This window comes from Scyliorhinus canicula, chromosome 13 (genome assembly GCF_902713615.1).
Source record: "Scyliorhinus canicula chromosome 13, sScyCan1.1, whole genome shotgun sequence".
Classification (NCBI taxonomy): domain Eukaryota; kingdom Metazoa; phylum Chordata; class Chondrichthyes; order Carcharhiniformes; family Scyliorhinidae; genus Scyliorhinus; species Scyliorhinus canicula.
The window spans coordinates 94,883,351-94,904,977 of record NC_052158.1 but is presented as its reverse complement, the minus strand read 5'-3'; the positions used below and the strand labels follow the sequence as shown (position 1 = coordinate 94,904,977).

General features: G+C 42.9%; 1 protein-coding gene across 4 annotated transcripts; it reads left to right on the top strand.

Moving 5' to 3' along the window:
• The first annotated feature begins 1,909 nt into the window (after positions 1-1,909).
• trim59 (tripartite motif containing 59) lies at positions 1,910-18,963 on the top strand. Of its 4 annotated transcripts, none has more exons than XM_038816031.1 (3): positions 1,910-2,175; positions 14,917-16,552; positions 18,068-18,963. In XM_038816031.1, exon 2 carries the CDS (start codon positions 14,923-14,925, stop codon positions 16,252-16,254), a length of 1,332 nt encoding a protein of 443 aa, XP_038671959.1. In that variant the 5' UTR covers positions 1,910-2,175; positions 14,917-14,922; the 3' UTR covers positions 16,255-16,552; positions 18,068-18,963. The 4 variants fall into 4 exon arrangements, with proteins under 4 accessions (XP_038671959.1, XP_038671956.1, XP_038671957.1 ...); XM_038816028.1 differs by lacking the exon at positions 1,910-2,175 and adding an exon at positions 2,298-2,578; XM_038816029.1 differs by lacking the exon at positions 1,910-2,175 and adding an exon at positions 2,587-3,012.
• The last annotated feature ends 2,664 nt before the right edge of the window (positions 18,964-21,627 follow it).

Sequence of the window (21,627 nt, the reverse complement as noted above, 5' to 3'; positions counted from 1 at the left end):
AAAAATGTGCAGAGTAGGTGGATTGGCCACGCTAAATTGCCCCTTAATTGGAAAAAGTAATTGGATAATCTAAATTTATTTTAAAAAACATTGAGTTCAACAATACCAAACCACAACCTCTCCTCATTTGTTTCATTCTTATTTGCTGCTTTTGCTCTTCTGTCTACTGTGTCTGTGTCACTGACCCTGGGGAAGTTGTAATTATGCCAGTCAAATCTCTCCAGACACATCTATTGCTTCTTTGCGTGTCCCATTATCACTTTGTCTGGCCCCGCACTGCTAATCCTTTTGTCATTTGATCTCTCTTCCCCCCCGCCCCTATTCTGTTATTTTCCATTCTGTTATCCGTCCCCCCGTCCACTCTCCTCCTTCACTTGCTTAACACATAATTTCTAACTTTCACCAGGTTTGAAAGGTAATTGACCTTTTCTGTGGATGCTGCAAAGCTGTTAATTATTTCTATCGTGTTTTGTTTCATATTTTCAGAATCGGCAGTAGTTTATATTTGTGAAAAATGTACAAGTATTTCAGATCAGAATTGTCTTGCATTAGAAGACACGTTAGGATGCCACACCAAACTGTCATTTCAGACAGTAAAGCTATCATCTCATTAAACTGGAATGGAAAGTATTTCAGATCAGAATTTTCCATTCCAGTTTAATGAGATGATAGCTTTACTGTCTGAAATGACAGTTTGGTGTGGCATCCTAGCGTGTCTTCTAATGCAAGACAATTCTGATCTGAAATACTTGTACTTTTCTCATAAAAGAAAAATACTGCAGATTCTGAAAATATGAAACAAAAACACAATGGAAATAATCAACACGCTTGGCAGCATCCACAAAGAAACAGTTATCAACCAAAATTTGCTGGTTTCACTGCTTCAACCTTGCACACTCCGAGATCTAAAACCCTTTTTTTTGTGCTTGAGAATATTTTTATTAAACGGTCAGCAATAATAAGATTTGCGCATCAACTGGGTAACATTCCACATGTCACACTAACCATATCAACCCTCACAGTTCCTCAGCAGAAACGGGGGATAAACCTGAGAACGTGTTATCATGTCCAGAACTTTCTAAAGTCCTCTATTCCCGCGGCTTTGACCGAGAAAGGCAGGCAATCAAAATGGCGCCCTTTCCTGGCAGTCACATCTTGATGGGTACCTGTGCTCTCTGGTTGAAGTTGGAAAGGCTGGATCAAAAGCCCTGATTTAGGCCACTCTTAAACTCCGGGGTTTTCGCTTCCCACAGCAGTTTGCTCAGCCTCGCCCAGTGCCGATGGTTAATTAATCAAGTTTTTACTTTAAACGCTCAAATTGGCCGCCTTTACGTACTACTTCTTCTGAGTTACAAAGCTCAGTGTGGTCAGGGGCGAACCCCTAATATTACGGGCAGAAAAAAACCCCAGTAAAGTTGCTAGTTTCAACAGCCCTGCCAGTAATGGACAATTATTTTAATTCATGTCTCTAAATTGTTCAGATGGCTTGCGAGTTTGAGGAAATCCTGGTTATTAGTGTATGGCTTCGGAGCACTTCCAATGTGCATTCTCTTAGTTCAATTAAAGTGTGTTCGTTACATAAGTACCTTTGCTTCGGAGTTTCTTTATCCTATAAAGTTACACAGCAGCTTAAGAAAAGGAAATAAATAATTCCCCCCGGGTTCAGTTTTTCTACTTCCAGGAATCCAGTTAATTGAACGGATGAAAAGAAGAGTTTGGTGATTGTCCACCTGCACATGAATCTGAATCTGAGATTAGGTGCAGATTTCAAGAACGCAGTACAGCATGTGGCGGATGCTGGAAAACTGGAGTTAAAAACAGGAAATGCTGCACGTCTGTGTCTTTTACCGGTCACACACATTTTACCCACAAACTGATCTTGCATTCTCCTGACTGCTGATGGGCCCACCGTCTTTCCAATGTCAGAATTGTTATGATTCGATATGAAAATTAATTTTCGTCGTTTTAATCAACCAATTTATCACTTTTTAAACCGAATTCTCCATTTAAAAAATTCATCGGAAAGTGTTTCATATTGAGGGCATAGTTTACTGGAAATGGTCAAAACCGTAAGGAATTAATTCTGCCCCAGCTCCTCCGCGCCCTTTCCAACTATATCGTTGTGCAGGAATCATTTGGATCCGAAACTCATCTGGTTCCCAATCCACGGATGCTGTGAGTTTATCCAGCATTGCCAGTGTTTTTTTTTCATTGAGAAATTAAGATGTGTCCGTGGGGCGTTGACTTGTCGCAATTGGCTGGTCGTGCATTTGCGAAGTTGAGGTCATGCCGCGCACTTGGCCCCGGTTTGGCTGAGCGTGGGTTCGATGGTTTTATTATTGCATTTTTAAGATTCAAATGTGAGCGGCTGCCTCGGCTATTCGCTGGTTTGGAAGAGAAGGCGGCAGGAGGAGGAGGAGGAGGAGGGATGTACACACATGCGCGCGTTGCAGAAACTCTTCTGGGGGAAACCGCGGTGTGAAGGAGGCCAGCGGTGGGAGAGGATGCTCCATTCAAACTGGCCCGGCCGCTAGCAGAGCAGAGCCCCCCCCAGCCGCCGTGCTGCCCTCTCGCCTGGGTAAGTGGCCTCTCCATTGTCCCTGCTTCCCGCCCGACGCGCTCCTGTTGCAGCAGTGACAGTGTTCAACGTTAGGCCCGAGCAAACCACCCGCTGGGGCTGGAACCCACAGGAGGGAAGCCGACCCCCATTTCTAATCTATACCCTGGCTCGTTTCCAGGTGAGAGGGGAAACGAGCCTATTCCCCAAACGGCTCCAAACACACAACAAAGCAAATTGGGCCCGTGTAGGTGAACCTGGGATTAAAAAGCAAACAAACGGACAAAAACATTTTTTGTTATGATATTTGCTGAAAGCCGGTCCGTGTTCGGTAACATCCTAACGTGACCACGGTACAAACAAACTTGGAAGGATGGAACCAACAGCACCCGGGCAGCTCGAGGCTTCCTGCTTGATTGTCCGAAAACAAACATGAATTGCAAACTGGGCTGAAGGTGACTGATCTGCGCCGTCTTTCATTGTCTTATAGGGTATTGTACACGATGAATGATCCAAGTACCAGAAATTATTGTACAAACACGGAGGGGAGGGGGCAATATAGTTTAGCAAGAGCTGGGGAAAACCATTGCTGTCAGTCTTTGTTACATTTCTGCCTCGCATGTGGTTCACGTTTGCTGAAAATTATAAAACCACATGACCAATTCACTGCACGTCTGGGCGATCTGGACGTGCTAGTGAAATGAGCTGAGATTGGACATCCATGGCATTTTACTCGGGTCACACGGGGGGGCGGGGGTGGGGCAATGACTTGGAATGACCAGTTATTCCAATGCAGGTACAGGATGCTCTGGCTCCATTGTGTAAAAGCTGCATTCAGTGACTAACCTGGACTTCATTCTTTCCATACAAAATCAAACTCTCTTTAAAATCTTTCTGCCGTTTCTGTAAGTCTGTGTTTTCAATAGGGGCAAGTCCACATCGGTCCCTAGACTGAATTTCAGATTGTTGCTTTCTATTCCACACAAACCGATCCTGAAGATCCTTCAGAAAGTCTTCCCACTATGCTCTATTGTGTGCCTCTGATCCATAAACAGCACTAATCACACGTTCTTTGGCCACTTTCTCTTCACACACCCCTATCAAAGGAAATAAAATAATCTTCTATTATTGTCACAAGTAGGCTTACATTAACACTGCAATGAAGTTATTGAAAATCTAGTCGCCACACTCAGGCGTCTGGGTATACTGAGGGAGAATTCAGAATGTCCAATTCGCATAACAGCATTTGTGGGAAGAAAGCGGAGCACCCGGAGGAAACCCATGCAGACACAGGAGAACGTGCAGATTCCACACAGACAGTGACCCAAGCCGGGAGTCGAAACTGGGAACCTGGTGCTGTGAAGCAACAGTGCCGCCTGTGAGCAAAATGACTTTCATCAAGAACTATACAGAGTTTAACTCTCAAAATATCCTGGTCACAGTGACCGCATCCATAAATGATGCAGTGACATCTTTGGAAAACTGGACAATAAGTCATTATATTGCATAAAATCAATAGATGAAGCATTGCCCAGTAGTTTTACTTGCCCCTTTATGCATTAGATTTAGAACTATCAACATGTATGTATTTCTAAGCCTTGTTCTGCTGTCATTAAAAAACAGTCTTTATTTAGAAAGTAAACCAAATGTACCAAACTTCAACTTTACTGATCAAAATCTTGATGCATCATCTCCTAACTTTAACATGATAAAAAAAAATCCATTAAAGATGTCAGCGCTGCGTCATGTAAAATTGAAATGAAGCACCTGAAAGCTTCAACTGTTGACCTAATATTCCTTGTACTGGAATGTGAAACAGATTAGCATCTAATTATATTTGTAGTTAATCACCAGAAAGGCAATACTGTATAACAAATGGTGCCTCATGACGAAGGGAGTTATTTATTTGCCATTCTTGTTTCTGTATGAAAGTGACATTAATTTCCATTTCTCAACCTTTATTTTGAAACTCTTATTTGGTAAAATTAATAGCTAGGTTCTAATAGTCTCTCCTAGTTACACACTTTCTTGTCAGTAATGGAAATCGATTTTTCTAAAATGACATTACATGCTACACACCCAAAAGTAATGTTGTAAAAATAATGACTGAAAAATACTCCCCTAATTTGTGAATTGCTTTTCAGTTAGTGCTTTAAGTAACAATTTGTTTTGCAGCAGAAGCTATTAAAATCCTATCAGTGCGAGTTCCTCCAGTGGCTGAGTAATTGACATCTGTATAGACAAAGCAAGGGCAATATTTGATCCCAAATCTGTGCTGTGTTATTATTGTGTTGTCTACAATTGACCTCCTGTGCTGCTGAGTAAGGGAAGAAAAAAAATGATGTGATTCCCATATATTATATAGGATGTACGGATTGTAACAGGAAATTGATCCAAGTGCTCCACACATGCCATATATACATATGGGGGCTGGTTTAGTCAGTTGGCTGGATAGCTGGTTCACGATGCAGAGTGAGGCCAACAGCCCAGGTTCAATTCCTGTACTGGTTATGGTTATTCATGAATGTACCAAACTTTTCTAATCAAAATTTTGATGCATCATCTCCTAACCTTAACATGATAAATCAAATACATTAAAAACGTCAGTGTTGTGTCATATAAACTTGAAATGAAGCACCTGAAAGCTTCAACTGTTTACCCATTATTCCTTGTACTGGAATATGAAACAGATTAGCATCTAATCATATTTGTAGTTAATCACCAGAAAGGCAATACTGTATAACAAATGGCACCTCAGGACGAAAGGAGTTATTTATTTGCCATTGTTGTTTCTGTATGAAAGTGCCGTTAATTTCCATTTCTCAACCTTAATTTTGAAAATCTTATTTGGTAAAATTAATAGACATACACTTGAGGTGTAATGATCCTCAGGTAAAATTTCTACCAGTCATTCAAAAGGGGAAAGTAGCCCATGGTCATCTGGTGACTTTTAGTTTTACAAACATATATTGGATAAGAACAGAACTGGTCGACAATGGTTCAATATAGTCACATGAGAGAAAGACTTGTGTTTATATAGCACTTTTCACAACCATCAGCCATCCCCAAGTGCTTTACAGCCAGTTGACACCCCAGTGCAGTGCGAAGGAAGCATTGCACTGTTGGAGGTGCTGTTTTTTAGATGAGACATTAAACCAACTGCCAATTTGGGTAGATAAATATCCTCAGTCAACATCACAAAAAAAGATTATCTGGTTACTATCACTTTGTTGTTTGGGGGAGCTTGCTGAGTTCAAATTAGTTGTCACATTTCCTACATTACAACAGTGACTATGCTTCGCAAAGTACTACATTGGCTTTAAAGTGCTTTGAGTCGTTTGATAGGGCAGCACGGTAGCATAGTGGTTAGCACAATTGCTTCACAGCTCCAGAGTCCCAGGTTCGATTCCCGGCTTGGGTCACTGTCGGTGCGGAGTCTGCACATTGTCCCCCTGTGTGCGTGGGTTTCCTCCGGGTGCTCCGGTTTCCTCCCACAGTCCAAAGATATGCAGGTTAGGTGGATTGGCTATGCTACATTGCCCTTGGTGTCCAAATTGCCCTTAGTGTTGGGTGGGGTTATTGGGTTATGGGGATAGGGTGGGGGTGTGGGCTTGGGTAGGGTGCCCTTTCCAAGAGTCGGTACAGACTCGATGGACTGAATGGCCTCCTGCACTGTAAATTCTATGAAATCTATGATCCATGAGAAACGCTAGTCTTTCTTTTGAAGTGTCACTATAATGTGTTTGTTGTTTAAAAATAAATTTAGAGTACCCAATTCTTTCTTTTTCAAATTAAGGGGCAATTTAGCATGGCCAATCCAGCTACCCTGCACGTTTTTGGGTTGTTGGCGTGAAACCCGCACTGACAAGGGGAGAATGTGCAAACTCCACACGGACAGTGACCTGGGGCAAGGATTGAACCCAGGTCCTTGGCGGCGTGAAGCAACAGCGCTAACCACCGTGCCATCTATAATGTGTTTGTTGAGGGATAACTATTGGACTGCACTTGTGTCAGCCTTGATTTTTGTGCTCCAGTCTTGGAGTGGGACTTGCACCTACAACTGCGCACTTCTTGAGGTGCAAGTGCTACCAACTCAGGCACGGCAATGACCCAAAAACGGATGCTTCGGGTGGAACTAGTACCGTTGAAGGACTCTAATAAAAGAATTGTGGAGATGAGTCAATAAATTCAGATTTGAAAACCTGATTCTATTTACAAAGCGCACATCATCGTGTGCTCTGCATTGCCTGCTGATTCTTCGTACTGAGCTTTTTTCTTGGCTGTTTTTGTCAGTGGTGACTTGTCATTGTCGTCCACTCTTGGGGTGGGGGGGGGGGTGGGGGGGCAGAGATGATGCACGTTCCATGTCTACCTCAGCCAGACACTGCCCCCCCCCCCTCCAGAACAGCATATATAAATGATGTGGAGATGCCGGCGTTGGACTGGGCTGAGCACAGTAAGAAGTCTTACAACACCAGGTTAAAGTCCAACAGGTTTGTTTCAAACACGAGCTTTCGGAGCACGGCTCCTTCTTCAGGTGAAGAAGGAGCCGTGCTCCGAAAGCTCGTGTTTGAAACAAACCTGTTGGACTTTAACCTGGTGTTGTAAGACTTCTTACTGAGCATATATAAACATTGAGGATACTCAGACATGTTTCATTCCCAGCCAGACGATGTCCAAAATATTTCAATATAGGTTGTTTTGCAATATCCTGAGACTGTCCGATGAAGTTCCTTGTTGCAGTTCTCGAAACAGGATATTCACTCGCCTTGTAAATTGTGAAATTTTATCCCATGTGATTTAGAGGTGACACCCACATCTATAGAGTGAATAACCATCTTAATTGCTTTTATTGTTCCAAACCATGACAAGCTTCTAATCTGGAAATTCTTAATCTTCTATTGACTTGACTTTGGAGTAATATTGTTATGCCTCATTATGAAGTCTGAAAGTCAAGTAGCGTGTAAGAATTTGTCTTCGCTGTGGATATGAACACACACACCAGATGCGCTGTCAGAACCCATGGGATAATTTGTTTTCTAATTCTGCAAATGTTGCAAAATTTCTGTTGAGCAACAGTGTCATTATGCCTTAGTTTATCCAACATTATGGTTGACTCCCAACATTATAATGACAATTAACAGCCTTTTGATTATATTTCCAAGAACAAGGAGAGTAGTTGACCTGAAAAGGCTAGAGTACTGCATTTATTAGATAAATAAGGAAGTCTGTAATTCAGTAACATTTTTTCATATCAAGATAAATAAGCTCATGGTGATTTAGCTTGTTTGATATTGTTAATAAGATACATTTTAAATAATTCTTGAAACCTAAAGCAACAATAGTTCTTGGAGATCAACGTGCGATTGTGTGGGAACACATTTAAAAAATGATCCAATGGAAAATAGCTACATACACTTGTGAGTGCACACACGTATGTAAAAAAGATCAGAAATTGAAACTGAAAGTGCTTCAATTATACAAATTGGTACACATTGAGCAATAGTTTTCTCTTGTTAGCATTTTCCAGGCTACATGTATTCCGACAAGGGCACATGCAGAAGCTGAAAATTTGTGTTTGTCAGGTGTTAGCTGTTCTTGTGTGAAACAGAATTGATGTCTATGATGATGTAAAGTCAATTTATAATAACCTTGATGCGGTTCGCAGTACCAAGGTCTCAGGAATAGGATTTTGCAGGATTGGTGGCTTTCTACGGGTGGTAGTGTTTTCAGTGCATTACTCCTTTCTTGTTTGACGATGCGGAAATGATTTAGCAGTAACGCATTGACTTCTTAAGAATGAGGTCCAGATCAATAGTTAGGTGGGATGGTCCTGATGGAAAATGACCGCACAGAAATTAGTGCTATTTTCAACTGCAGCAATTGTATCAAGGGCTCTTTGTACTGTGAATTAATCTTGCACCCACTGCATAGGCTTCAATCATACAAGAAACTTCCCTGTACTGGGTATACCAGGCACAGAGCAAGCCCCTTGTTTTCGTGCCCGATGGTAATACATGTTCTTGTGCCCAAATCACTATTGGATGTTGTAGACCAGGTTGCAGCCATCTAAAGTTTAAATTCATATCATATTCCATAAATCTCAGGTTACTAATGTTAATGGATTTAGTAGAGCACAGTGGCATCGTTACTGGACTAGTGCTCCAGAGATGAGTTCAGATCCCACCACTGCAACTGGGGGAATTTAAATTCATTTAATTAATGTGGTTGACTCTTTTAAAAAATGCCCTCTCAAATGGCTTTGCAAGCCACTGAGCTCAAAGGCAATTAGGGATGGTCAATAAATGCTGCCCCAGCCAGTGGCACCCACATCCCCTGAAGGAATAAAAAAAAATCTATATTGCAATCAGTTAATGATCATACATAGAACATACAGTGCAGAAGGAGGCCATTCGGCCCATCAAGTCTGCACCGACCCACTTAAGCCCTCACTTCCACCCCAACCCCGTAACCCAATAACCCCTCCTAAATGTTTTGGTCACTAAGGGCAATTTATCATGGCCAATCCACCTAACCTGCATATCTTTTGACTGTGGGAGGAAACCCACGCAGACACGGGGAGAACGTGTAGACTCCGCACAGTGACCCAGCGGGGAATCGAACCTGGGACCCTGATGCTGTGAGCCACAGTGCTATCCACTTGTGCTACCGGGCTACCCATAGGATTGTGGGACAACCTCACAACTGGAACTGCAACTGTAGGAGTGTGGGAAAACCCCATCTGGTTCACCAATCAGGGGAGGAACTCTGCCAATTTGCTATCCTTAGGGTGGCCAACTCTATCCTAAGCTCTAGACTACCCATGCACAGCAGCACAGTGTGCATGTACAGACAAGGGTGCTCAGGCAGTGGCAAAAAGAGACTCTGAGCAGTCACTGGCAGGAGGAATCTTGGATCAATAGCACAGGAAGGAAGCCTGCACATGGCATATAGTACAGCAGGACAATGTGGTTGACTCTTAACTGCCTCCTGAAGTGGAATGGCATGCCACTCAGTTGTATCAGCCAGCTACAGATTGCACTTTGGGTAGCTCATGTAAATGATGGTCCCTGAGAAGCAGAGACAGAAGAAATTATCATAAGGAATGACAAAGGGATTGAACAAATATTTTGTGCCTGACTTCACAGGAGAAGACACACATTGCATACCAGAAATAGAAGGCAACCCAAGAGCTAAAAAGAATGAGGAAATTAAGACAATTAATATCAGCAGAGAAAAAGTATTGGCGAAACCCAAGAGATTAAAATTCAACAAATCCCCAGGACCATATGGCCTACCCTCTATGGTTCTTTAGAGCCATAGAAATACTGGATGTGCTGCCTATGATTTTCCAAAATTCTTTAGTTTTGGGAATGGCCCCATCATATTGGAAGTTGGCAAATGTAACGCTGCTTTTCAAGAAAGGAGAGAGAGCGAAAACTGGGAACTACCAGGGCAGTTAGGCTAATGTTGCTAATGAAGGGAAAATATTAGAATCTATATTAAGGAAGCATTATTGCACCTTAAACAAAAAGTGCGATTAGAACAAATCACTGTTGTATTACAAAAGGGAGTCCTGTTTGAAAAGTTGTAACCAGCAAGGTAGATAAGGGGAACCAGGAAATTTGAATTTCCAAAAGGTATTTGATAAGGGACCATTTCAAAAGATTAACAGGCAAGGTAAGGGCTCATGGAGTTGCAGGTAACATTTGCATAGGTAGAGGATTAGTTAATGGACAGGAGGCAGAGTGCTTAAAAGTGACATTTAAAAATTGACAGGCTGTGACATGTGGAGTGCTGCGGGGATCAGTGCTGGGGGCCTCAGTTTTTTACAATCGTCATGGGAGAGTACCTTTAAGAAATGAGTGTTTATTACTGCAGTGATGTCTGAGAGTGGCTGTAGCTGGGCTGTCTGTCAGCTTTTTACTTTTGTTTTAGGCTGTTTGCTGCAGGGTGTGTTTTAGTTTCGTTTTCAGAGCTGGATTGCTACAGTCACAGCCAGAATGGGTATTAGTCTCTATCTCTGTAATCTAAAAACTGTAAATCGATCCTTTGGTGATTTAAAACTAATAACTGCTCTCAGTAGTGACTTTAACCTGATGTGCTTTTTTTAGAGGTTTTGTTTTTAAGTCTTATGGGTGTTAAAAGGAAAGCTTAAAGGATTACTTAGTGTTGTAGTCTTTGGGGGTTATATTTGAATTGATAGTTGCTAAGATGTTCACTATGTTTTAAAAGGGTTAACTTGAGTTCATAGAATAAACATTGTTTTGCTTTAAAAAATACTTTTCTATTTCTGCTGTCCCATACCTGTAGAGTGGACTGTGTGCTCCCCATACTACAATCTAGTAAAAGTTGTGGGTCAAGTAAACTCCATTATACACTTTGGGGTTCTCTGAACCCTGGCCCATAACACAATCTATGTTAATAACTTGGATGGAGAATGTCTAAATTTACTGATAAGCTAGGTGGAAAGGTAAACTGTAGGAAGATCCAAAGATGTTCAAATGAGATAGAAAGAGGTTAAGTGAGTGGGCAACAGGATGGCAGGTAGAATATAATGCGGGGAAGTGAAAGTTATTCACTTTAGTCATCGCAGAATTTTTAAAAGGTGTAAAACTTGTAAATATTGATGTTCAGAGAGACTTGGTATTCTTGTACAAGGAACAGAGAAAGTTAGGCAGGTACAACAAGCAATTAGGAAGGCACATGGCATATTGACTTTCATTGCAGGAGTAAAGAAATATTGCTACCATTGTACAGTGGGACCACAAAATGAATACTGTGAAGCTGTGGTCTCTGTACTTAGGGAAGGATATAATTGGGTTGAGGTGGTACAGTGAAGATTCACTAGATTGGTGCTTGGAATGAGGGAGTTGGTCTGTGATAGACTGAGTAAATTGGTCCATATTCTCTAGAATTTATAGAATGAGAGATGATCTCATTGAAACATAGAAGATTCTGAAGGAGCTTGATAGGGAGACGCTGAGGGATTTTTTTCTGCTGGTCGGGGAATCTAAAGCGGGGCAGTCTCCAGATGATGGCCGATCATTTAGGACTGACCTGAGAAGAAATTATTTAACTTAAAGGGCTGTGATAGGACAGCACGGTGGTGCAGTGGTTAGCACTGCTGCCTCACGGTGCCGAGAACCTGGGGTCGATCCTGGCCCCGGGTCACTATCCCCGTGCCTGCGTGGGTCTCACCCCACAACTCAAAAAGATGTACAGGGAAGGTGGATTGGCTACACTAAATTGCTCCTTAGTTGGAAATAAAAAGAATTGGGTACTTTTAAGTTTTGTTTTTAAAAAGGCAGTCATGGGCAGCACGGTGGCGCAGTGAGTAGCACTGCTGCCTCACGGCGCCGAGGTCCCAGGTTCGATCCCGGCTCTGGGTCACTGTCCGTGTGGAGTTTGCACATTCTCCCCGTGTTTGCGTGGGTTTCGCCCCCACAACCCAAAAAGGTGCAAGCTAGGTGGATTGGCCACTCTAAATTGCCCCTTAATTGGAAAAATGATTGGGTACACTAAATTTATAAAAATAAAAAAAAATAAAAAAAAGGCAGTCATTCTTGGGGTTATCTACCCCAGAGAGTTGTTGATGCCCCATGAGTGATGCCCCATACATTTAAGACTGGGATAGATTTTCGGCACCTCAGGGAATTGAAGGGGATGGGGCGTGGGTGGGAAAGCGAAGTTGGACCCCAGAATCAGCCATGATTATATTGAATGAGGGAACAGGTTTCTTAGGCCATGTGGTCTACTCTTGCTCTATTTCTTGTGTTCCCACTCTAAAGACTGATGGAAATGGGAAGGGATAGTGCTACCAAGAGTAACTGAGATTCTAATGCCATAATATGCAAATATTTCTGAACATCTAAAATTAATTTCAGTGATAGATAAGTTTGGAACCTCATTCGCTCACAGTAAAATGAATATTGCAGGTTTTAAATATTTTTATTTTTGTTTTCTTTTATCTCTTTCCCTTAATCACATAAGCCTCAAGCTTTACTTTGCTTCCTGTATGATTAAGTTAAAGGTAATTTATTTTTCTTGTTTTTTTACTTCCTGCTTTGCAGTCTGTCTCTCAATTAGGATTCATCAATCTGATTGAAGATGCTTCCTGAATGGTGCAGTGGTTAGCACTGATGCTTCACGGCACCGAGAACCCGGGTTCGATCCCGGCCCTGGGTCACAGCCCGTGTGGAGTTTGCACATTCTCCCTGTGTCTGCGTGGGTTTCCTTTAGGTGCACTGGGTTCCTCCCACAGTTCACAGGTTAGGCGGATTATCAATGCTAAATTGCCCCTTAGTATCCAAAAAAGGTTGGGTGGGGTTACTGGGTTACGTGGATGGGGTGGATGCTTTGGCTTAAGTTGGGTGCTCTTTTCAAGAGCTAGTGCAGACTCGATGGGCCGAATGGCCTCCTGCACTGTGATTTCTATGACCCTCTTCCCCCAAGCAGTATACTTATCTGAGCTTCTCCAGGGGGGTCTGTACGCGGGCGGGGGGAGAGAGAGAAACCAGCTGTAATTCATGTTGGCATGTTTGCCTGGCAATAGAGGTAGCATGTGATAGACAGAGCAAAATGATCCCACTACAAACAGATATCACCAGAACCCTGAAATCCTGTCACATCCAGTGTGAAGGCATGCCAACATGAATTATGGCTGGTCTCTCCCCCCGCCCGCGTACAGACCCCCCTGGAGAAGCCCAGATAAGTATACTGCTTGGGGGAAGAGGGTCATAGAAATCACAATGCAGGATGCCATTCGGCCCATCGAGTCTGCACCAACCCTTGAAAAGAGCACCCAACTTAAGCCAAAGCATCCACCCTATCCCAGTAACCCCACCTAACCTTTTTTGGACACCTAAGGGGCAATTTAGCATTGGCAAATCCACCTAATAAATGAATAATCTAACTGGGCCAGGAGAGGTGTGGTGGGAGGTGTGCATGATTATCAGGTGTCGAGGTCTCATAATCACATTCAAATTTATGACAATATGGTTTGCCTGGCAATAGATGTAGCATATGATAGACAGAGCAAAATGATCCCACAACAAACAGATATCACTAGAACCCTGAAACCCTGTCACATCCAGTCTTGAATGCTGGACAATTAGACAACTTATTGGAGGAGGAGGCTCCACAAATATCCTCTTCCTCAATGATGGGGGATCCTAGCATATCTGAACAATCTTCAGCCGGATGAACCACTTGGATGATCCATCTCGATCTCCTCCTGAGGTCCCTAGAATCACTGATGTGAGTCTCCCGCCAATTCGATTCACTCCATGTGATATGAAGAAACAGCTGAAGGCACTGGACACTGCAGTGGGTATGTGCCCTGATAATAATCCGGCAATAGTACTGAAGACTTGTGCTCCAGAACTTGCCGCACCCTAGCCAAGCTGCTCCAGCACAGCTACAACACTGGCATCTACCCAGCAATGCGGAAAGTTGCCCAGATGTGTGTTGTACACAAGAAACAGGACAAATCCAACCCAGCTAATTACCGCCCTACTCTCCATCATCAGCAAAGTGATGGAAGGAGTCTTCAACAGTGCTATCAAATAGCACTTACTTGGCAATAACCTGCTCACAGAGCTCAGTTTGGGTTCCGCCAGGGTCACTTTGCTTCTGACCTCATTACAACCTGGGTTCAAATTTGGACAAAAGCGCTGAATGACAGAGGTGAGGTGAGAATGACTTCCCTTGACATCAAGGCAGCATTTGACCGAGTATGGCATCAAGGAACCCCAGCTAAACTGGAGTCAATGGGAATCAGGGGAAAACTCTCTGCTGGTTGGAGTCATACCTTGCACAAAGGAAGATGGTTTTTGTGGTTGGAGGTCAATCATCTCAGCTCCAGGACATCACTTAAGGCGATCCTTAGGGTAGTGTTTTCGGCCCAGTCATCTTCAGCTGCTTCATTGATGACCTGCCTTCCATCACAAGGTCAGCAGTGAGGATGTTTGCAGCTGACTACACAATGTTCAGCACCATTCGCAACTCCTCAGATAATTAAGCAATCCATGTCCAAATGCAGCAAGACTCAGACAATATCCAGGCTTGGGCTGACAAGTGGTGTGTTACATTTGCACCACACAAGTGTCAGGCAATGACCGTCTCCTACAAGAAAGGATCTAACCATCGCCCCATGTCATTCAATGGCATTACCATCGCTGAAACCCCACAATCAACATCCTGGGGGTTACCATTGATCAGAAACTGAACTGGACTAGACACATTAACACTGTGGCTATCAAGGCAGGTCAAAGGCGAGGAATCATTGTATCAAATTTGTAACAAATGGGAACACATGAGATTTTGTTATATTAACTGAGTTTATTCTTTAATTGCAGGCAAATATGGATAACTTTGAGGAAGACTTAACTTGTTCTGTATGCTACTCCATATTTGAAGACCCTCGTGTATTGCCTTGTTCTCACACTTTTTGTAGGACCTGTTTGGAAAAGATTGTTCATGAATCTGGAAATTTTTCCATTTGGCGACCCCTCCGAATCCCACTGAAATGTCCGACTTGTAGAAGTATTGTGGATCTTCCCCCAGTGGGCATAAGCTCATTACCAATAAACTTTTCACTGATGGGAATTATTGAGAAATACCAGAAAGAAGAACACCCAAAGACGCCTACCTGTCCAGAACACTTCAGGCAACCCTTAAACATGTTCTGCCTGTTGGACCGTAAATTGGTTTGCGGATTTTGCTTAACAGTGGGTCAGCATCAAGGCCATCCCATTGATGATCTCCAGAACGCTTATATGAAAGAAAAGGAGACATCTATCAAACTTGTTGAACAGTTGACTGATAAACGCTGGTCCAAAATGTCCATTTTCATTGAACAACTAGAGCATCAGAAATCACAAGCTGAACAAATTGTTCAACAAGATAAAGAAACAGTCATCCAATATTTTGAGAATCTCCAAAAAACAATACAGAGCAAAAAGCAGGCTCTTCTGGTTGCATTTGATGAAGTCAATTTAAAGATTACCAATGAACATGTTCCATTAATTCAGGAAATGAAAAAACTGAAGGAAGAACAACATGACCTTCTAACATTTAGCACATATTTGGAAGATGAAAATGATCCCTTGGATTTTCTTGAGAAAATTCATATCTACCGCCAGAGGGTGAATACTTTAATGAAAACACAGCTTCCATGTATTCGCCTGCTGAATATACAACCACGAGCAGGACAATTTCTGATGCAGAAATGGTCAAAAGTTACACTTGAGCATATTGAAGATGCACCAATCCCACAAGTGAAATATTGTTTGGAAAATCACTGGAATAAAGATCTTGCAATATGTATCAATCAAATGAAGGAATTGAAATATGTTTCTTCAGCTGTATTTTTAACACTGCTGTTCTTGCTAACCATTGTTTTATTGAGTGTTTTGTTCAAGGATTCCTGTGTTGATTTGTTAAATGCCACAGTTACTGATCTCCCACAGGTGAAGCAGATGTGTGATATAATGCTAGAAGTTAGTGCTGGGCTTCACTCCTTGAAGATTGCTTTGGAACATTCCGTACAATCGCTGATTAATTTTTGTTGCCAACTGACAGTTTCTTTTCCTTGCATTTATCAAATATTTGGTTTTCAATTAAGCACTGTTTTCCAAGATGCTTCAAACAGTTTACAGAGTTTACTTTCCTCAGATAGTCATGAACAAACTTAATCTAAAAATAGATTAGTCATCCATTGACCTCTTAACTGTATACTATACCCTACTTACAGAAAATGTCTACAGTCAAAGTTGCATCTTTAAATGTTTTTGAAAGGAAATAATCTAATTTTATGACCGCGTCATCCTCAGCTGTTATGGCTGAGGAAATTAGTAAAATCTACAACAACACCCAGCATTAGTATCAAGCACTTCCAGTTCTTCTAGCTCAGGTATAGTATAAAACTAGATAAAACGGGCAGCACGGTGGCCTAGTGGTTAGCACAACCGCCTCACGACGCTGAGGTCCCAGGTTCGATCCCGGCTCTGGGTCACTGTCCGTGTGGAGTTTGCACATTCTCCCCGTGTCTGCGTAGGTTTCGCCCCCACAACCCAAAAATGTGCTCAGTAGGTGGATTGGCCACGCTAAATTGCCCCTTAATTGGAAAAAATAATTGGGTAATCTAAAATTTGTTTTTAAAAAATAAATAAATAAATAAAACTAGATAAAAGCAAATTACTGCGGATGCTGGAATCTGAAACCAAAAAGGGAAAATGCTGGAAAATCTCAGCAGGTCTGGCAGCATCTGTAGGGAGAGAAAAGAGCTAACATTTCGAGTCCAGATAACCCTTTGTCGAAGCAATTGGGAAACTTCTAAAAGAATCAAAATCATACCCCATATAATTTATTGAACATTTCTCAACACCTCCCTTAACTAACTGCTTTAATTTTGTTCTTGTATTTGTTGTTCTGTGCAGTCTAAACTCATTTTAATTTGGATTACATTCAAAGTTAATTATTAGGTGGGCAGTACAACATGGTTTGAGGAAAATTTGTGTTGAAGAATGGAATGCTTTGCATTCCAATCTCCCAGTCTTGGTATTAAACACTTACATGACCAGATGCAGATAGGGTTGCTGATCCTTCTGGATTGGTTGGGAATCTCCTGGAATGAGAATAATGTGCTATAAGTAACGGGAGAAAAAAAAAATAGCATTGTACACAGGGACGACAGTGTTTTGAATGGGTAGGACAAATTTCTGTGAGCTGGTCCAGGTTTCGGCTGCACTAATACCAATCTTGGGTAAGTACTTGTACGTTTTCTATCCGTTCAGTTTTGTTTCTCCCCTCTTCCATTTTCACTGTGTCTTATGAGTCTTCTGAAATGGAAGGTGAATTTCCTGGGTAATTATTGCCAAGGTGGAGGTGACAAATGATTGTTTCCTAGGCCCTTTCAGAGGACGTTAGTCAACTGTGACTGGAATCACTAAATAATCCAACCAAGTGAGAACATAGAACATTCAGTGCAGATGGAGGCCATTCAGCCCATTGAGTCTGCACCGACCCACTTCCACCCTATCCCCATAGCCCAATAACCCCTCCTAACCTTTTTGGTCACTAAGGGCAATTTATCATGGCCAATCCACATAACCTGCACGTCTTTGGACTGTGGGAGGAAACCGGAGCACCCAGAGGAAAGTCACGCAGACAGTGGGAGAACATGCAGACTCCGCACAGACAGTGACCCAGCGGGGAATCGAACCCGGGACCCTGGCACTGTGAAGCCACGGTGCTATCCACTTGTGTTACCGTGCTGCCCAAATTTCCTTCCTTAAAAGAACATTACTGAACCAGATGGATTTTTACAACAATTCATAAGTTTTATGGTCAGTTATTGATGCTTTGCATTTCAGATTTTAAAAAAATAAAATAAATTTAGAGTACCCAATTATTTTTTCCAATTATCCTGCACATCTTTTGGTTGTGGGGGTGAAACCCACGCAGACACGGGGAGAATGTGCAAATTCCACACGGACAGTGACCCAGGGCCGGGATTCGAACCCGGGTCCTCAGCGCTGTAGGCAGCAATGCTATGCATTTCAGATTTAATTAACAATATAAAGTCCCCAACAATTGTGAGATCAACAGAACTGTCCAATTTTCATTGCATCATAGTGAAATTGCCTGTTGGAACTACAGTCTGGTAGTCTATAATTTGTCAATGTTGTGTTTTCTCAAGAATAAGGCCAGCTAAAGTCTATAATGGTTGTCCTCATGTACCCGGGGTTCTCCAATGAGGAAAGAAAAGCTTACACAAGCCAGATATAGCAGCAATATATTTTGTAATATATTTTCCTCAATCATTAGTTTAAGGTGATGGGTACCTCCTGAATATTGTCTACTTTGGAACATTTTTGTACAATGAAATTTTATTGAACAGCCTCAGAACCTTAAAAACCAATTAATGGTTCCCACCACCAGGCTCAATGTTTTAAAAATACATGTTGGTTCCTACCTGCCATCTAGAGTGGAACATGAGCTATATGAGTCATGTAGCACTCCTACAATAAGGAAGCATTGTTTTAAAACTTAAAAACTGATCATGTGTTTAGAGGAGTAATTTGGTACTTCTGGCACATAATGGTCAGATGTCTGTATATAATTAAATTCTTTACTGATTTTTGGACTAGCAAATTGCACAGGTAATAATTAAGGCTGCTAGTACACTAATATTGTTAGGATAAAAGTTTCAAGACAATATTCTAGAGTTTAGGTATCTTTTTACAGAATTTTACTTAATATTTTGAGTATGATAAATATTCCTAAAGATTGCTGTAAAACTATATTGTAGTCTATATCCCAGATTTCATGTATTTTTTAAATAGCTGACAAATGTTAAGAATTACACTTTTAGAGAATAAAGCTTTGTCAATTAGATGTTACTTACATAGAATTAATGTTTGTATTTTTTCACAATGATAATTGAGGACTGCCTCATTTGGTTTTATCTAACTCAATTTTAAATGTAGAGCATCTTGCATCTTTAGTAAACTTAAATGGACTACTGGTTGTGACATGTAGGTGGAAGTTGCATATTTGGCTCCTGCCAGAGCTGTCTTTTGTGGCTTTTTTAGCCCAGTTTTTGGTGAAGATCTGTTTGAGGAGCTGTGAGGAAGGTTTGGGGCATTTGTAGAATGTCAAAAACCGGCACCCGACAAGTTTGCCGCCAACCAGTGAGCAGCACGGTGGCGCAGTGGGTTACCCCTGTAGCCATACGGCGCCAAGGTCCCAGGTTCGATACCAGCTCTGGGTCACTGTCCTTGTGGAGTTTGCATATTCTCCCCGTGTTTAAGTGGGTTTTGCCTCCACAACCCAAAGATGTGCAGGTTCGGTGGATTGGCCAGGCAATTTAGCCCCTTAATTGGAAAAACATAATTGGGTATTCAAAATTTATTTAATTTTAAAAAGTCTGCCGCCAACCATGATGAGGGGTGCAACAGTAGGAAATATGGCAGGAGAGAGCCTGATGGTGGAGCTGCACCCATCACAGTGTAGAAGATGATGGATGTGATGACTGAGGAGTTCGAAGAGCTGCTGTCGAAGCAGCACAGTAGCCTTGTGGTTAGCACAATTGGTTTACAGCTCCAGGGTCCCAGGTTCGATTCCGGCTTTGGTTACTGTCTGTGCGGAGTCTGCACATCCTCCCCGTGTGTGCGTGGGTTTCCTCTGGGTGCTCCGGTTTCCTCCCACAGTCCAAAGATGTGCAGGTTAGGTGGATTGGCCATGATAAATTGCCCTTAGTATCCAAAAATTGTCCTTAGTGTTGGGTGGGGTTACTGGGTTATGGGGATAGGGTGGAGGTGTTGACCGTGGGTAGGGTGCTCTTTCCAAGAGCCGGTGCAGACTCGATGGGCCGAATGGCCTCCTTCTGCACTGTAAATTGTATGATCTATGATTGCAAAAAGCATCAGCTGTTGATGGCCTTGCTTAAGGCGTGGGTGGGAGAGACCCTTGTCCCGATGAGAGGAGTTTGTGAGAACTTTGACGGTGCGGGAGCAGGAGGAGAAGTTGAAAGGGATGGAGGAGGCCTTGTCATGGCATAGTGACCATTTCACCTCAGCGGTTGACGAGCTGCAGAAGGTGGCGGAGATCAGCAGAGGACTGACAGCCAAGGTGGAAGAAAATGTCACAAAGGTATAATCCGAGGATTGTGGGTGTGCCCGAAGGGTTGGAGGGCCAGAGGCCTACAGAATACATCGCCAAGATGATGGCGAAGCTGATGGGGGAGGGAGGGAGGCCCACTGGTCACTCCAGCCAAAACTGAGGATGAATGAACTGAGGGCAGTGATTGCCTGTTTTCATAACTTCCAGGTGAAGGAGTGTGCTGAGGTGGGCGAAGCAGATGCGTAAGGTGGAGAGGGAAGGCAAGGGTATGCGCACATACCAGAACTTGATGACTAAGGTGACGAGGAAGCGAGTGGCCTTCTGATGGGCAAAGGCGGCGTTGTATAAGCGCAACATGCAGTTTGGTGTGGTCTACCCGGCGAAGCTGAGGGTCACATACAATGGCAGAGAGTTTTATTTCGAGGTGAAGGCAGAAGGCCTGGGATAGGACTGATATTGGTCTTTTTGGCTGACTTTTTTCTTTGTTTTTTTGGGGGGTTTTTTGTATATGGGTGTTATGGATAACTTTGTTTTTTTGGGATGTCATGATGTGAGGGCTGAGGGGCGCATTGGACTTGGCGTAGTTTCATTTTTGATGTGGGAAAGAGGCAAAGATGTAAGGATTTATGGAGATGGGAGGGGCAGACTCATGGAGGCTTTTGTATCCAAGAGACTGGGAGGATTTATTCTCTGTTTACAAGGTGTAGTTGAGGATTGGCTTTTGTAGTGGGGAAGGTGTTGCTGGCAGGGGTAAAGAAGGTGGAGTACTCGGCAATCGTGATATCAGACCATCTTCCACACTGGGGTGTTTGATGGGGTGGAGGATAGTTAGTCATAGAGGAATAGCCATAGAACATAGTGCAGAAGGAGGCCATTCGGCCTATCGAGTCTCCACCAACCCACTTAAGCCCTCACTTCCACCCTAACCCAATAACCCCCCCCCCCCCCAAATTTCTTTTGGTCACTAAGGGCAATTTATCATGGCCAATCCACCTAATTTGCATGTCTTTGGACTGTGGGAGGAAACCGGAGCATCCGGAGGAAACCCACGCAGACATAGGGAGAACAGACAGTGACCGGTGTTGGGAGCGGTGTGGGTGGGGCCCAGCTAACTGTATCAATATGTTCTGATCCTGCCCAAAGTTGGAGAGATACCGGGGTTGTTTTTGTCCGAGGTTCTGCATATGAAATTGGAGCAGGGTGCCCTCGAGGTCCTATTCGGGGTGTCAGACCTGCCAGTTTCAGATGAGAGTTAGGGCAGGCGTTTTAGCCTTCGCCTTGTTGATTGCTCGCAAGAAGTGGGTCCTGCTGGGTTGGAGGTCAGCGTCTCTCTCCAGTGCCACGACCTGGCTGGGTGATCTGTTTGAGGGGCAGGATAAGGGTTCCACCAGAGACGGGAGCTGTTCATTTTGTACTTTGGAAACCTGGTTGCTGCCCAAAAA